At 40.8% G+C, this 18664-nt stretch overlaps 1 protein-coding gene across 2 annotated transcripts in view; it reads left to right on the top strand.

Moving 5' to 3' along the window:
- The window catches only part of SYNE1 (spectrin repeat containing nuclear envelope protein 1), a 1478055-nt gene that overhangs the window by 1048773 nt on the left and 410618 nt on the right, over window positions 1-18664 (top strand). For both annotated transcript variants that reach the window (XM_069234720.1, XM_069234721.1), the window contains 6 exons: window positions 716-847; window positions 1662-1768; window positions 3926-4082; window positions 5005-5136; window positions 7099-7254; window positions 11461-11670. In XM_069234720.1, coding sequence (XP_069090821.1) covers window positions 716-847; window positions 1662-1768; window positions 3926-4082; window positions 5005-5136; window positions 7099-7254; window positions 11461-11670 — 894 coding nt within the window. The remainder of the gene's footprint in view (window positions 1-715; window positions 848-1661; window positions 1769-3925; window positions 4083-5004; window positions 5137-7098; window positions 7255-11460; window positions 11671-18664) is intronic.

The following is an 18664-nucleotide window of genomic DNA, read 5'->3' as shown; positions in this document are numbered from 1 at the left end:
ATACTAAACCTTTCCTCATCTATTGCATAAGATTACAATTTATATTTTCCATCCAGTTGTGTAATCCAATGAAAGGATGTTATGCTGCAACGCACCACCCAAGAAGAAGGGGTCTTTATTAAAAAACCAATAGCCTCTCCTTGGTACTTATTTTCATTCTATATTGAAATTCTTTCTTTGTTTTCTCCTTAACATTCACAGGTGGGAAGGAGAATGCGCTCTAGCTTGGAATACTGTGTTGATTCCTTCAAAAGTTGCCTTGTAGATGATTGCCAAGAAGGAAAAACTAAGCACAACAAATAAAACAGCATATGCAATAACTATCGACATAACTCACCTGCGAGTTTCTGAGAAAACACAGTTTGTTTTATTATTTACACACAGGTGCAGAAAGGTGTTATGAGTGCTATGTGCTAATTGACCCATACATTATTTGCCAAAGAAGCTAATTAGCGCGGGATGTGGTGCTTCAAAATAGCTATCACCTTTAATAGTTCACTGATTGTTTGACAAAACCAATGAATCCAGAATGGGAGGTTGGTCAGGTATATATCTGACTTATGAAAAAGACCATTGTTCTAAATAATAAACATATTCCACTCGCTGAACTTTTACTAGTGATAGTTATTTCTAGTCAGACTTTAACCAACTTTAAGCAGATGATAACAGCAGTCAGTGACTGTGAATGTTCTTTTTTACTTTTTTTGGCAACCAGGGGAACTTTCAGGAAAAGGATGAGGCTTATTCTGGGTTATCAGCAGCACAAAGCCCAAGTGTTCAAGAATGGTTGGTGCAAGCTCGGACAACTCGTTCTCTCCAGCAACAGAAAAGCTTGCAGCGACAGAAGGTTGGTGTTGTGTGTCTCAAGACTACACTGCTGGGATTTTCATTGTTTTTAATTTTTGTTTATTGAGAAATCCAGTACTTGCAAAGTGACGTAGTGTTTGTATGTTTCATGTTTGCCTCAGAGACTCATGTTGTGTGACGTGCAGTGTAAGTAGCTGTTCAGTGGTTCCTTGTTGTCTGCTAGCAGACAGTCCTTACTATTTGGATAGTAGTATTCTTTACACAGGTACGTGTTCCAGAATTGGATACATTTAAACGACAAGAAGGTTTTTGCTGAAAACCTGGGCCTGGACAAAGGGAAATATTTTGTATTATTATTGTTATTTATGGTAGAAGTGTTAGTAGTGCTGTTATCATTGTTATGAATTTGTTAACTAGCCCTTGATAAATGTCCTTTACTTATTTTCTTCTTATTATTATTCCTTTTCTTTGTATTATTATTAATATTCAATTATTGTTAGGCAGGCCTTGGTAAATAACTTTTAGATTATTATTGATGATGAATATGATGCAGATGATGATAATGATATAATAATAATAGTAATATAACAACAACAGTAGTACAAATAATAATAGTACATCTACTTCGTACAGGGAGATTACATCTTCTTACCATGAATCATTATCTTTATATAGTCAGCCTTTAATTTCTTTAATCTCTATCCAATTGAAAGATAGTAATTTATTTCTGCAGTTCTTTATCTCTTTATTTAGAAAATGAAATACTTTTGTGGTATGAAACTCTTTTTTTCACATTTATGACTGAAGATGTATACCCCTCATCAAATTAGTTACTTTTCTGTGATAATACTTAGGAGCTGGAAAAAGAGCTTGCTGAGCAGAAAAATCTCCTCCGATCAGTAGCAAGTCGTGGAGGGGAAATCCTTACTCAGTACACAACAGTAGATGGTCTGAGTTCTGGGTAAGTTTGCTTCACAGCTTTGATTTTGGTATTTATTAGGAAGATGGGTATGTATTTTGAAAGGTCTGCTTTCTGTGTTGTAATGGAGAAGGTTAGAAATAACCTAAGATCCCTAACCAACGTTAACTTGACACCTTTTGTAAGAAGTTAACTTCTCTTTAATCACAAATCTGATTTCATCTCACTGGTTACCAAGAACATCTCTTTCATGACATGATTGAGTCTTTGGATATCCTAGCCAATATTTTTTAAAAGAAAAGCCATACCCTTGTGTTATGAAAGTAATGGATGTATTACTAAGTTGATAGTTCGTGTGAGGAAAACCTGATGGCAAAGATAAACAGTTCCAAAAGAGTCTGCACATTTGCTGTACACCATGGTCACAAAAGCCTTCCTTTGTACCAGAAATCGTATTTCACTCAGCAAATTAAAAAGAATGATGTTAAGGCTCTTGGATAATGTAAATTCATCCAGAAATGTACCAGATCATACTGTATACACTTCGTTTTACACCTTAATAGACTCTTGTTGACCACTGAACAATAGTTTTCCATCTCTAAGATCAAAAATATTTTAAAAACTTGACACAAAATGAACATAAGCAAGATAACCTTCTTTGGGATAGCTATCACTATAACAAACTATGTCAAGCCTGCACTCACTGAACAAGATGTTGTAAAAAGCATTACAATTTTGACCTGCTTACCACCACAGTTAGAATTCATGAGCAAATTCATCATCTTAGGCCCTTGAACATGATTTACTAAAGTGTGCTCCTAGTTTAGGTCTTTATTGTTGACAGGCCTCAATAGTTCACACTTGACACCATTTGTCTTTTCTCATCTACTTTTAGCCATAAAACCCCTCTCTCCTAGCCATGCTGGCCCATCTTCTCAATCATTCATCTTTGACCAAAGTAGATGTCAATAAGTAAGCCAGAGTCTGATTCCAGATGCATGACAGTAATACCTAGCTTACTGTTTCAATGAAGAAAGCCACCAGTAAACCTTAAGTCTGATTCCTTTTTAGACATTAGACACATCCTAAAGCGATGCATAGCGTTTTCAACACAGTGAACATAAGGCTAGTTTAACTCCCATTGGATCAGGAAAGCTTTGCCAAAGAAAGTTGTCAGTTCACCACCAGCACTCTCTTAAGTCAGATCAAAGTTTAAAATTCCGACAAAGACTTTAGGCATTGATTTGAAAAATACTGCTTGGAGTGTTGTCATGCAGAGGTTTACTGGTCATTCTGGCACTTTAAGTAATAAATGGTGCAAAATGCTATAGTGCAGCTAACGATTATGCAAGTATTTGGACGTGTATTTGGAACTAATTTTGACCTAAATTATAAACAAAGGGGGATAATGCGAGGAATCCCTTTTTGTAGTCTTTTGCCCATGTTATTACCTGGGAGACTGAATGTACAGTTAGTACTATCTAAAATGTGAAATTTGGTTATTCACTGCCGTTTGTTCATAACAGTGGAAAATACTGGTGTCACTCTTGTGTGCCTAACGAGTGCCTTCTTTCTCTGCCACTGGCCTGTGAAGACCTTTGGCTGACAGACATTTTTGTGCATTTTGGCATCTACAAAGAGTAGGATACCCGTTTTTTTTATTTTTTGCATCTAAATAGAGAGATGGACAGAGAATGGTGAGAGATAGAGTGAAAATGGTGAGAATAATTGGAAGGAAACCAGGTGTATATATGATTTTAGATACATAGAGCTGGATAGAGAGTCTGAATGAGAATAAAGTCATGTTATGCATGCCTCTGGCATAACAGCTTTATCCATGCACAGCTGAATTGTATATAGGTAGAGGATTTAGGGGCCATATACCAGATAAGATTGTAGGCCAGTAGCTGTCAACATGGAGTTTTTCTACCTCTGGATTTCTAGTGAAATCATTCACAACATACGCTTCATTCTTCTTCTACGTGTGATGTCACTTGTAGTCCCTTTTTGCAAAACAATCCCATTATTCACCACTAAACTTCTATATTTGTATATTTGCAACCCTAGAACCTGCATAGTCATATAGAAGGAGCATCCTGCAAATGGCATGATAATTATACTATGTAAACTAAGCTGTTCCAAAACCTAGTGAACCTCACTCTGACTAAATACTTAAGTCCTGTTTTCTTCTGCTGATAGTATTAGACCCGATGCTTTGTCCAGGGAGCTGGGACTTGAAGGGGAAAACCCTTCTCTAAAAGGACAGATGACCTTAAAATGGGAAAGTCTGCTTCAGGAGCTTAGCACAAAGGAGAGGCTCCTCCAGAAAGCCTTGGAACAGGAGCAAGAACAACCGGTAAATATTCTACTCTAATTTACGTGGTGTGATGTACTAAATGTTTACTTTTTTCTGACAACTGCTTGATTATCATATGTATCAGTACATAGATATCTAATTTAAAACCTCTTTTTCAAACAAATGTGCAGTTCTAATTCACAAACGTGTAACCATTATTTTCCTTTCTCTGTCTATGTGTAAGAACACATGTTTCTAAGTCAAAGGGTCACTGTAACATTGAATCTGTTGTTGAACACTGATTCGCGGATTACATGTGACATTTTTCATAGCAGTGAAATGTTAAGAAGAAATAACTATTTATGATGATGCAATTTCTGGGACATGTATGTGGATAATAACATAGCAATACCCCCATTAATATGCCTATCACTCTTGTGAAAACATTGCAGCCATAACAGAATCAGTATGGCAAGAGGTGTTTTATAAATGAAGTTAATTTCCATGACTCCTTTATCTGAATCTCCCATCATTTAGTCTATGCTATTTAATATTTTGAAAGCTCTCGTCCACTTTTGTAAAATAAACATTGTGCAACCATTCTACCATGAACATACATAAATATTGTTTTATTTGGGTTAGCACATTTTTTTTTTTTTTAAACCTGGATTATTGATTTGACTTAAAAAAAAAGGCCGTCTTTGATTAAACCATGTTATTGATGTACGTGGGATATCCATAATTTTCTTATTGTGCTTTGCATTTCACTGTTTGTCAAAGCACATGGCCAGTGCATCAGAGAATCAAACATTGTGCACACATTCTGCTGCTTCTTTCCCAGTAATCTTGGTAGTGATTGTGTGTCTGCATCTTGTTTTAGTGTAAGTGCCTCCGTGGTGATTGTAAACTTCTTTTTCCTTTTTCCTTTCTATTCATAAATGTAACTGAAGCGTCTGTTCTCAAATGTTGCTCGTTTTAACAGATTTACAGCAAAACAAGTAGATTGATGTCTGGATTGGCTACCTACACAGCAGAGCCACAAGCACAAGAAAAATCATGTGTTGTATCTTTGATGGAGAATTTAACTCAGGCTTTAGAAGATGTCTCATCTCAGGTAGAGCTGTATTTACATCTGGAAACAAGCATGATTATATTTTAATGTAAATGATGTATCACTTTTCTAAATTTCAATCTATCTGTCTTTAAAACTTAATTCATGTTAATCACTGAAGGATGAAAGAGTCCCCTCTTGAATGTTAATCAGCGGTTATGTTTCAATTTATTTGGATTAATTAATGTAATTACTATTTTCAGATTAGTAAAAAAGCATCATTGCTATCATAGAAACTGTCCTTCGGAGCATCCTTCATAAGAAAGTCATGGGTGCATCTGTAATTTTGTAAACTGTTTAGTTCTAGGAGGAAGAGTTTACATCTAAACACATTTATTTAGGATCTCTTAGTTACATTAGTTTATATAAATTGGGCAAAGGAAAACATTAGCATACCATAAGCTCAGAACTAATTATTCAGAGGCTTTTTTTGTGAATAATGGGTTGTGTGACAAAAATCATAAATGAGCGAACACAATTTTTCAAATTGTTAGTGGTAAAATATGCACTTTACTCTTGTGCACATCTTGCCGTCTGTATGATTTTCACTATCCCTTATCCAAATTATGTAAGTTTTTAAGAGCAGCAACTTCTATTGTCATACTTTGATTTGTTGAATGTCTTAGTATTCCTTTTGTAATTGTTACAGGTTAATCTTTCTCTTCATATGCCTAGCACATATGTATGTTTTGCAAAAACTTCTCTTCCTCGAGACCAGCAGGAACATAGGTCTATACAATTTTTGAGAACCATTATCAGCCAATTTCTCGGTTTTTAGTTTAACAGATGTTATGAGAGTCTGTAAAATTAAGAACCAGCAAGTGGGTTATTGTGGTCTGTAAAGACTTGTATAGTGCTACAATCTTACTTATAACTGCTTGCTACAAATGGAATGCCATGACATTCAATAAATAAAAGTGTCACAATATAAATGGACACTGAGTTATGTGAATTGCTTTACTTCTCTAATGTTGAGTTAACTACAGAATAGACATTGCTGGTGGGAGGATTGTGCAGTAATTTTGGGAAACTCTAAGCATGTTATACCTATTATCAGCTGTACCTAGTGTCTGACTGAATAAATCCACCCTCCTCTTCCTTCTGACCACTATAGATGTTGGCATGATTAATATTGTCTTGGAACATGTGTCTTCTCTGCTTTATGTTGATAGCTTACACTCTTTACATTGCCTATTGAATTATTTTATTACCACCAATGATGTCATTAAACATAGTGTGTGTAGGCCTGAGTCATTATGTGTGATGGTCCTGAGTTTACTACACTCTGTGCACTGACCATTAGTAGACTTTAGGCTCCTAACAATCTTTTCAAAATGTGATCTCTTCTTCTCTTGTCTGTGTTGATACATTTACTCGTAGTTTTGCTTGAGTTGATTGCATTTATATATGTCGTATTTGTAAAGCGCAACCATCGCCGAAAGGCAGGAGAACACTGAACAGGATTGAAGGCAAAGATATAGTTAAAGAGTGATTTGTTAAGTTGTTTACCTCCAAGTAAGTGTGGCATGCACCCTGTAACCAGCAAACAGTGTTTCTGAAATATCAGAGAAAACGTTATTTTCAGAATTTGAAAGGTCATCAAAATAGTTAATTAAAAGTTGTAGATGAGTGAGATGGATACTAAAATGTAGATATAGGTGGGAATGTTCACACGATGGGCCATGTGATGGACTCAGTTTTACTGAGAGTCTCTAATGTCTCTCTCCCTAAAAGAACATGCAATGTCATCAATTATCCCACAATAGAAGATGATGTTTTATTTGATTGATTTTCGTGGAATCACAATGTAAAACCAGTTATTACAAAAAGCTGTTCTTTCTTATACATACTTGTAGACTTGTTTTACACTGTATTGTTTATGTTTCTGCTTTTGTTTGTCTCTTTGGACTCTGTCCTGGTGCTGGCAGTGGGGCAATATAAGCCTTGTTGCTCTCTTTTTTGCAGGTTGGAGGTGCAGAGAAGAAGAGTCTTCTCCTGCAACAAAAGTTGTATGACACTGTGTCAGCAACTTCCACTTGGGTTGATGGCATTGAAGAACGCTTGTTTGTTGCCACAGCCCTTCAACCAGAAGAGACAGAATCATGCCTCTATAACCAGGAGGTAGGCATTGCAAATTCATGTTCGCATTATGTTTCTATTGCTAGGCAGTGTTAAGCATTGAAAACCAGCAAGCATGGCTGAAGGAGCATAGGGCTCATAGTGCAGTGTCCATATTGGTTGTTGTCCCCTCACAATTATGTTGGTGTCATTTATGTGCTGTAATGAAAATCTCAGTCAGGGTAATCACCTTCATTATATCCAGTTTGTGCCACCAGAAGCTGTGGCTCGTAACCAAAGGTCCTAAATCTTAAATTTTTTGCACATACAATGAAGGTATGAGCACAAAAAACATATTTGACAGTAATGCCCTATTCCAGATTCACAGAATATTAAATTGTCGACCTTTACCCGTGCATTGGGATTTATTTCTATGAACATTAAGCCACCATAGTTGATTTTCCACATATACAAATCAAAGGGTAGGTTCAGTTTCAAGGGCCTTACTGCGCAGTTTCCATCTCTGAAAGGTGGTGAAAACCCACACACTTGTCACTTAGTTTCTCTCAGTCAAAACACACAAAAATGTACCAATGTTAAGGTCAGGTGGGCATGCATTTCAAAACTGGAACTGGGAAGGGAGGAATTTAATGTATTCTGGGAGCATGGGTTAAAGTGTTTCCTCAAGAGGATATATATTTCCTGCATGGAGAATCAATGCATGTCTTAATGTACCTTTGGATTACATTACTGCATGGAGGATTGTATCCATGGTTATTGCTCCACTATACTAAATTTTGAAATACTTGAGTACTGTGGAAACCTACATATGGCTCAGTTTTGTAGAGGTATTCCTGGCGTACATTATGGATGCCCTAAAAGTTAGACATTTGATGCAATCTTAGGAGTAAGCCAATATGAGTCAACCACTGACGTTCAGGGCAGCTACTTTGTGAATGAATTTGAGATTAAATAGGAGGAGCTGTCTAGATATCATGCCATCAGTGGGCTGAAAATGGCTGATGTAGCAGAGTGTCTCAAAAGCGACAGTAAGTTTTGGAAAGAGAAGCGCATATCTTGTAATGACGTAGGTTGGTTAGATGAGAGACAACAGGGGAGCAATTCAGTATTTATAATAGTTAAGTGTAGGAAGCTGGCTCTCTATATAATGTACTAAAATGATGTACACTGTACAGAGAGTCCAGGTAGCCCCACTTGGGTCAAGGGCTTGCTTCAGCAATCTCAAGATGCTCTATTTATGGTAGTGTGGTTGGGCAGCCCTAGGCTTATCAGAGGGGAGTGTTAAGCATTTGTTGCACACAAAAAAATCAAGCAATGAGGCACACATTGTAGGAAGGTGGCTCTTTATGACATGGTTTCCCCCCACTTTTTACCTGGTATTTGCTTAATTATTGATTGGGGAGGTGGACAGTCCCCGGCACTTGCACCAGCAGTGAGTGGTGTCGCCCTTTTGACCACCTTTGCTTGCTGATATATATATATATGTGTTTCTGTGTATATGTATACAGGGAGTGCAGAATTATTAGGCAAGTTGTATTTTTGAGGATTAATTTTATTATTGAACAACAACCATGTTCTCAATGAACCCAAAAAACTCATTAATAACAAAGCTGAATATTTTTGGAAGTAGTTTTTAGTTTGTTTTTAGTTTTAGCCATGTTAGGGGGATATCTGTGTGTGCAGGTGACTATTACTGTGCATAATTATTAGGCAACTTAACAAAAAAAAAATATATACCCATTTCAATTATTTATTATTACCAGTGAAACCAATATAACATCTCAACATTCACAAATATACGTTTCTGACATTCAAAAACAAAACAAAAACAAATCAGTGACCAATATAGCCACCTTTCTTTGCAAGGACACTCAAAAGCCTGCCATCCATGGATGCTGTCAGTGTTTTGATCTGTTCACCATCAACATTGCGTGCAGCAGCAACCACAGCCTCCCAGACAGTGTTCAGAGAGGTGTACTGTTTTCCCTCCTTGTAAATCTCACATTTGATGATGGACCACAGGTTCTCAATGGGGTTCAGATCAGGTGAACAAGGAGGCCATGTCATTAGATTTCCTTCTTTTATACCCTTTCTTGCCAGCCACGCTGTGGAGTACTTGGACGCGTGTGATGGAGCATTGTCCTGCATGAAAATCATGTTTTTCTTGAAGGATGCAGACTTCTTCCTGTACCACTGCTTGAAGAAGGTGTCTTCCAGGAACTGGCAGTAGGACTGGGAGTTGAGCTTGACTCCATCCTCAACCCGAAAAGGCCCCACAAGCTCATCTTTGATGATACCAGCCCAAACCAGTACTCCACCTCCACCTTGCTGGCGTCTGAGTCGGACTGGAGCTCTCTGCCCTTTACCAATCCAGCCACGGGCCCATCCATCTGGCCCATCAAGACTCACTCTCATTTCATCAGTCCATAAAACCTTAGAAAAATCAGTCTTGAGATATTTCTTGGCCCAGTCTTGACGTTTCAGCTTGTGTGTCTTGTTCAGTGGTGGTCGTCTTTCAGCCTTTCTTACCTTGGCCATGTCTCTGAGTATTGCACACCTTGTGCTTTTGGGCACTCCAGTGATGTTGCAGCTCTGGAATATGGCCAAACTGGTGGCAAGTGGCATCGTGGCAGCTGCACGCTTGACTTTTCTCAGTTCATGGGCAGTTATTTTGCGCCTTGGTTTTTCCACACGCTTCTTGCGACCCTGTTGACTATTTTGAATGAAACGCTTGATTGTTCGATGATCACGCTTCAGAAGCTTTGCAATTTTAAGAGTGCTGCATCCCTCTGCAAGATATCTCACTATTTTTGACTTTTCTGAGCCTGTCAAGTCCTTCTTTTGACCCATTTCGCCAAAGGAAAGGAAGTTGCCTAATAATTATGCACACCTGATATAGGGTGTTGATGTCATTAGACCACACCCCTTCTCATTACAGAGATGCACATCACCTAATATGCTTAATTGGTAGTAGGCTTTCGAGCCTATACAGCTTGGAGTAAGACAACATGCATAAAGAGGAGGATGTGGTCAAAATACTAATTTGCCTAATAATTCTGCACTCCCTGTATATACATGTGTATATATATATTTATATATATATATATATGTGTGTGTGTGATTTTCATCATGCCACTTTTACTAGACTTGCTGAGTTATCTTGTTTTCTTTCTGTGTGGTTCTGTTTGGTATCCTAACCAGCCTGACTTTTGCTGTTGTGTGATAAATGTAGATTCCTTTGTGTATTTCTTTTTGCAATTTCTGTGTTTTGATGTTGTGTTCTTCACATTTTTGCTAGAAACATTTTAAGATTATATCATGTGTTTCTATCTTCTACATTTTTTTCCTCTAGGAAACATGTAATTTGCAGTATTGTGAGAAATGGATACAATATCTTGTCTCACGCTGGGCTGTTCACTGTGTAAAGCAAGAAATGTATTACAATGTTATTTACATTGGTGCTAAAGTAACTACAATGTTATACATTTGCTATAGTTGACAGCCCATTGGCAAATTCACATTGATTGTACCCTATACCTCAAAGGCCTGATTCACAAAGGTAAACTTCCATGTTTGTGTAAGATTCTCTTTTTCAGTATTCACAAAACTGCAATTTGACAACACTTTACGACTGCAGAGACTCTGGATCTGAGTAGAGTACCAGTCATATAAAAAGATAGGCCTGCCCTTTCTTTTTATGTGCAGAGTTCCCCGCCCCAACTCTGGAGTCTCTGCAATCGTAAAGTTACTATTTTGCAGTTTTTTGAATACCAAAAAAGAATAAACTTTAACAAACACTTAAGTTTACTTTTGTGAATCAGGCAGTATAGATTTAATCAGAATCTAACACACACAAACACATACATATCACTTCATCCTTATAATGTAGGTGACGTTTTGCAGAGTTTTGCTTAAATTGTGCGAGGTTCCAGGAACCTTTCTGAACAGTGACCTCCTGCAAGCAGGTTGTGTCTTGAGAAGTTCAAACTTCATAGAACAGGTCTATTAAAACTCTTCTCGCATCAGGGCAGTGTAAATATTTTTCCTGTGACAAAGGCGTCCCTCACCAAATAACTAAAGACACAAACGAGAGCCAATTGTGTTTACATAATTGTGCAGTACTTTAATTGTGTAGTAGATGGGAATAATGACTTTTCAGGTTATTGAGACTGTTTGGTTAAATTTCTATGTTTGTGTTTCTGTCACTGATTTTAGAAGAAGGAGTGATGCATGTTTTTCCCCTTCCAGACTCTTGCCAAAGATATTAAAGAGATGTCTGAAGAAATTGACAAAAACAAGATTCTCTATTTCCAAACTCTTCCTGAAAATGATGAGAACCAAGAGGTCATAGAAGACACCATGTACTGTCTCCTTGGGAGGCTGAATACTCTGGAGTCTTTGGTGAACCAGCGATGCCATCAAATGAAAGGGAGACTACAACAACTGGTCACTTTCCAGGTGCGCTGAAGGATTGTGTTTAAAATTATAGTCTTTTAAGTGTAAGCTAAATGAGTAGCTGTAGCATGCTGAGAGTTTTTTCCACTTTGATTTTGGCTCAGCAGTGTTGCCCACCATATCTTAACTGTTTCTCAATCTGACCCTGTTATTCCTCACCCCTGACTATTTCCATTCAAGATATAGTCTCACCTTCTCCTAGTGCATAAATGTGTTTCCTTGTCTCTCTCGGCTCAGTGGCAGTGTGGCCCTGCCCCCTGCCTGCTAGTCCTAGTGTGCCCCATGTGGATTAAGACTCTCTTGTAAAAACATTACTTCACCTCAGTGTTCTTCAAACTATGGCTCAAAGTGGTGGGCATATCAGAGAGGAGGATTGGGCTATACTCTAATAATGAAATGAATGGTTGAATGATGACAGGCTGAATTGATGAATAGCCTGCTTTCAGCACTAAACCAATTTTTTTGTTGAAGAGCCTGTGCTATAAAAGCTATTATAAATGATACCAAGTTCTTTAACTTGTAAATGCCTGTCTACTGACATCCTGTTTAATGAGGTCATGGTAGAGAAGTGAGAAGCAGTTTTCTGCATAAAACACAAGTAGGACTTGATAAATAGCTGTGCGTACACATTGTTAGTGCCTTGCATGCCTCACAGGAAGACCGTAGTCACAAAATCCAATCTTGGATGCAGAATTATTCATTGCAGTAACCCTGCGTGACAAGAAACTAGGTGCTACAGAGAAGCTTTAAGTGGTAAAAAAACAGGAGGCAGTGCAGAGCTCCAGCCCTGGTGTGGCATTGTGCAAAAGGGCCATTATACATTTTTTTAAAGTAGTTATTTTTTTACAAAGCCCATAATACATAAAACCTTTGCTGATGCAAAAAAAAATTAGGAAACCGATTTGCTTACATTCATACTTGAATAACTGGGTTTCCAGCAAAAGCCATTCTCATCATGTTATACTACAACTCCATCCTTCACAATTAATAGGTGGAGAAAATATGTCTTTTTTGCACGTGTTGTTGTAGGTACACATTTCTTTTCAAGACTTCTAACTGCAGATTCATCAGGGGTCAGAATGGATCCAGAAAATCCTAAGTGGTACCCCTGTGTGTCGGCACATGGTGCTGTTGGATCAGCTATGAGCATGTGACGTGCATGGGCCTAAATACGGACCACCTATTCGCGCTGACACTAGTTAGTTTCTTTCCGCACTATCAGAAATGGATCCTGAAATACCCCTTCTATCTTCAAAGCTCTTTCTTGTTCCAAATCTTTTAAGATCTGCTGTGATTGCACCCTGAAGCACCTCAAGGCTGTTCTTGATTCTGTGTGGCAGCACTGCAACACCACGAGCCAGGATTGGTTGAGGTAAAAAAGTAGTTCCTGCTCCAGAGGTTGCCCTCATGACCGGTCTTCTTTGTGCTCCAAGTCCTTGAGGAAATTTTACAAAAGTACGGAGTACAAGTGGGCCCTATCCCACCACTTTCGGACCCCAATAAGATGCAAGTGCATCACTATGTCAACCAGAATTCCCAGGTCCATTGGCGCCTTCACAGCAAATCAAAGAATTTTATGATCCCAGGCTAGAACTTTTTGGTACATTACGGACTCCCTCTGGTGCACCTTCAGGCCCAAGAAGCTGAGAGGCCTTCCAACTGGGCTTCTGCTTGGGGATTGCCTTCAGCATCAGTCAGGCCTGCTGGAACCTCCCAGGGCTCCGGACCAACATCAATACAGGTTGCCTTCCCAGTTCCACTTCTGCACATAATCTGCTGATGCCATCTCCATGGACTCTGGACAATAAAGGCTATCCCATAGTGCTGTCTGACAACACCAGCATACATTTACTGAGGTTGCACACTTCTTTGTCTGACCCACAACCCCTCTGCTATTCTTCTGATATTGACACAGTGCCTCTGCCTTTTGGTAGGGCTCAGGTCCTTTATGACCTTTTCGCCACAGATTCTGACAAAGTGGGTCATGATGTTATGTTGGAGGCGAGATTGCCCCGCCCTACTTGGAGGATAACTGGTACATTAATCTCCAGGATGCCAGTGGTCTGGCCACCTCCCCAGGCACTGGTCTAGTTTCTACACCAGGATCAGCCACTGAAGACAGCACCTCCTTCGCTGTTGTTACACGAAGGGCAGTAGAGATCCTTGATCTCCCCCTTCCTGCTCAAGAAGTTAAAACTAATGCCCGGACAGAGGTGTTTTAACCTGGCCAGATGTGTTCTGGGCCTCTGTTACATTTAATGAGGTGCCTCACAGATATGCTCTCGGTCATTAGGCCAACCCTTTTTCAGATCCACCTCTGCATCACCAGATTGCAAGATGTGATCGCCCTTCTCCAGGCAACCTGTCTTTCTCACCCAGCATCCTCCTCGGCCACTAAAGTGAACCCAAACTCATTTACCTCTACTATTTCCCGAAATGGAAGTGAAGAGAATTGAAACCTTTAGCAAGTCGGATGTCCCCTCCACAAGCCGAGCTCTTTATTCGGTGAATGCTAGCTGCCTTTAAGGCCAACATTCTTATGCATTATAGGACTCTATGGCCTAAGTGTTGCCCATGGTTCCGAAGACCATGCAGGATGGCTGCAATGTGGCCAACTTCAACATTCGCTTTGAACTGTACATGACTCACTCCTTTGGTAGGGCTATTAAAACTAGGGTGGCCCTTGGCAGACATGCTTGGATGCAGCCCACCGGCTTTTCGGGAGACAATGAGGCCATCCTTATGGATATGCCATTTGAAGACTCCCAGTTGTTTGGCAACACTTCAGGCATAGCAGGGCATTGGTGTGCTCTTTGGACCTTTCTGCCCCTCCTTGCCAATCACATCAGAAGTTCTGACCCTTCAGGGCTTTGATAAAGGCTACCAACACTTCTAATATTCCCACAGAAGCATCAGTCATCACAGTGTTTTCCTGGCCACTGCCACGGTGCGCCTTGAAGAAGGGACAGTGGGCAGCCTAGTCTTCCACAGTCCCAGCTGCAGCCCCCCCTAAACAACACAAGACCACCACGTCGGTGGCCAGATGCAACACTGTCTTTCTGATTGGGACTTCTAGCTGCAGATTCCTTCCATTTTGAATATTCCTAAGGCATCAGACTGGATCTGAAAACGTTTCTATAGTATCTCTTTGCACTGGTAGAAGGTGTTGTGTAGCTTCGTACTGATGTCTCTCCGGTCCGAAATTGGCATACGGGGACTATACAGGCACCACCTCTGGGTGCTGACATCATTTTCTTTCTTTCTGCACCATCAGATGCAGATCCAGAGCTTCTTTTTGTCTCCTAGAGTCTCTTATCTCGATTTTTCCTTCTCTTACAAAACATTTTTGCAGTGTGTAAAGGATGTCAACCCCAACAGAATTGAAACCTGTGAATACTGTTGCAAGCAGATGCCTGTGATAAATCCCCACCAGGTATGCCTGTGGTGTCTAGGGTCATGCACAACTCCAAGATCTGCAGAGACTGCACGTCCATGAACCCAAAGGCCATTAGGGATTGCAAGGCACAGGAAGACGCAGTATTGGGATTGCTTCAAACCCCTTTCCAAGTCCAAAGCTCAATCCCGGCCCCTCTCCTGTTGCTTGATTCAACGGAGCTGGTCTAGAGGCCTGTCTTCATCATGCTCAAAACCTTCTGGCAACCAAAAACAAACACAAGAAGTCAAAGGAAGTTCTGCTCCTTCATTCCAAGACCACTCCCATGATGAAGTGTGTGGGCGGTGCCAACCGCCTGACTCCTGCTCTCGAAGTCAGCTGACTGCAGAGCCTATTCTGAGGCTGCTTTCAGTACAACCCGAGTTTCCAGAGCCTTCAAGCACACTGCATCAGATCAAAGTCTTATGTGCGGCTATGCTCTGGCTCTTCGGATCTCTGCTGAATCTGTCTAGCAGAGGCTTCTTCATCAAGTAGCTTGTGAGATACTGGGAGCTATGCAGCTATCTGTAAGTAGCTCTTCTATGGGCAGCCTTGGAACTCAATTAGAAGCTTTTGCTTTGCTGAAATAGTGTATGTATACTAAAATTGAAAAGCATGTATTTTGAGACTAAAATGTGTGTATTTTCAGAACTCATAAATTGATGTTTAGGGATAAAGGGCTGAATTTCCAAGATATACTTAAAGCTGATATTTGAGTGTTAAAAATAAAAGGGTGTTGAGGAGACTTATTACTATTAACTATTCGCTAGGAGCAGTCCAGCTTTGGCTGTTGTGTTTTACACATGCAGAGGCATTCTATATTGACAGACATTTTTACATCATAGCTGACAACCATGCCCGATGCATTGAGGTGATCACAGCTGGTAATCTTCTATAAGGTGGCCATTTATGTGATTTTTTCTTTTGTTGTTATTACATCTCTAATAATATTAGTAGCCCGAGAGGATTTTTATTGAACATAAGCGGCTCCTATTTCAGAAAAGGTTGGAGAACCCTGGTCTAGCGCACCTAAGGGCCCCACAGAGTCAAGAGATCTTCCACTTGTACTACAGCTGGTGGGTTAGCCCTAAGTGCCAGCTTGCCCCTATGAGCCACTTCTGCCCTCGGCTCCCACTCCGATGCTGCTCCCATGTCAGTCATGGGTATGTTAATGCCTGAGAAAGCGATTCTGATTCTCCTATATAAATTAGACTGATGACTCGCACTGATCTGACCGAGGTGCCAGCCGCTGCACTCAGACTTCCACAGGCACCATTCTTTTCATTCCATTTTCTGCACTGACTCTGACAACCACTATGACCAGGGTAATAAATTTGTTCAGTCCTATACCAAGGTCGATTGGTATGAGGACTTGCAGGAGGCTAGTAGGCAAGATACCACCAGAGACAGCTCTTTTTTCTCCCCCTAACCCAGCCACAGAAGAATCTTACTCCTGTGCAATGGTTATGCAAGGGCACCTGAAGTTCTTGACCCCCATCTCCCCACCATGATGGTGAAAACAAATGTCGACTGAGGATCTACAACCAGGCCAGACTACTTTTGAGCCCCTCCTCCCTTTCAATGAGGCCCTGACAGTTACTGTCCAAGTGCTTATTCTAGATCTGCTCCCTGTCAGCACCTTCCTCCGGAAAGAGAAATTCAAAATGCTCACCCTAATCCAAGTCTTGTGTGCCCTCAACACTTGAGACTGGATGGTCACTTCAACCTGCAGGACCCGTATTTTCATATTAGTGTCCTGCCGGCAAATCAGCGCTACCTGTGGTTTGTGGTGGCAGTGGAGCATTTTCAGTTTTCTGTGCTCCCCTTTGGTCTCACCATCACCCCCCGGGTACTCATGAAAGTGATAGCGGTAGTGGTAGCACACCTTTGCAGGTCAGGGATGCTCGTCTTCTCTTACCCCTACGATTGGGTGTTGAAGGTGGCCTTGTCCCAGACAGTAATCAAAGGCTTCCAGACAACAGTGAACCTCCTATCACCTTTGGGGTTTACTATAAACATGTACTATAAATGGTTTTGTTTTGTGCCTTTCCCCTGGCAAAGAAAGTCCTGGGCATTCAGGCTATAATCCAGATCTTTCAGCCTCTAAACTGGATTTCAGTGAGGTTGATGCTGCAGCTGTTAGAACTCCTGTATCCTGCTTGTCAAGCATGCCAGTTGGCATATGCGGGCTGTGCAGTGGGATCTGAAGTCTCAGATCGCCTAATCTCAAGGATACCTCTCTGACCATATTCAGATTTCAGAGGATACTACAAAAGATCTGGAGTGATTGTTACTGGACCTTGATTGGATCAGAGGCAGACCTCCTCATCTCCTCACCCACAGCTGACAGTGGGGACCGATGCATCTGCTGGGGGAGATGGAGATCAGAGGCCTCTGGTCTCCTGTAAAGTGACAGCTCCATATCGGCCTTCTCGAGCTGAGGCCCTTCCTGTCATCCTTGAAGGAGAGGGTGGTACAGGTACGCACTGACAACACTGCTGCCATGGGTTACTGCAACAAATGGGAGAGTGGGGTCACAGACCATGTGCCATGAGGCCTTGTGCCTCTGGGAATGGCTAGACCACCAAGTAATCTTCCTGTTAGAGAAGACAGGGTGGACAAACTGAGCTGTGAGCACCTAATGGATCATGAGTGGTAGTTGCATCCGGAGTTGGTTCAAGGTATTTTCAGCAAATGGGAAGAGCCTTGACTTGATGTGTTCGCACCACCAAGAACGCCCAGTGTCAGCACTTCTGCGCGCTGGAGTTTCCAGGTGTGTCTCCTCAGAGACACGTTCCGCCTCAGTGAATCTCTGGACTCCTGCCTTTCCACAGATAGCACTTCTGCACCAAGTTCTCAAGAAGATCAGGACTGTAGGAAACTGGGTTTTGGTTGCATTAGCCCCCCCTCACGTTTTGCCTGTTATTTGATGCAACTTGGAGTGAAGAGCACTGGGTTCCTGCTAACCAGGGCCCCTGTGCCAGTGTTCTTTCCCCAAAACTGCACAATTGGTCCCCCAATTGGCAATACCTTTGGCACCCCTGTAAGTCCCTAGTGAACGGTACTCTGTGCACCTAGAGCAAGGGTACCAAAGAATGTCCCTAAGACATACTGTGCCACCCTAAGGGACTCCTCACAGAGCTCACGCAAACTGACACTGCAGGCTGTGTGTCTTGGTGCAGATAAAACTGAAAACACGACATGGCACACAGCCTGTGTGCTGTGCCCACTAACACTACATGCAAATATTTGCAAGTCACCCCTACAGCAGGCCTTCCAGCCCTAAAGGAAGGGTGCATTAAATTACTGTTATAATTATATGTGTGGACATATCTCCAAGAGCAGATATGCCACTGCTATGTCTTGTTCGATTCTTAGACATAGTAATTGATCAGGGAAACTATTATAAGTACATGTGCTGGACCCTGGTCAATACGAGTTCCCAGGCTACATGATGGCTTCACTGAAACCTAGGAAGTTTGGTATCAAACATCTCATATTAATAAACCCTGACTAATTCCATTGATGGATTTATTAATGCATGCACCCAGAGGGCATCTTAGA

Source organism: Pleurodeles waltl, chromosome 5, assembly GCF_031143425.1.
Source record: "Pleurodeles waltl isolate 20211129_DDA chromosome 5, aPleWal1.hap1.20221129, whole genome shotgun sequence".
Lineage (NCBI taxonomy): Eukaryota > Metazoa > Chordata > Amphibia > Caudata > Salamandridae > Pleurodeles > Pleurodeles waltl.
The sequence above is the reverse complement of the archived record's forward strand: the minus strand, read 5'-3'. Positions and strand labels throughout refer to the sequence as shown.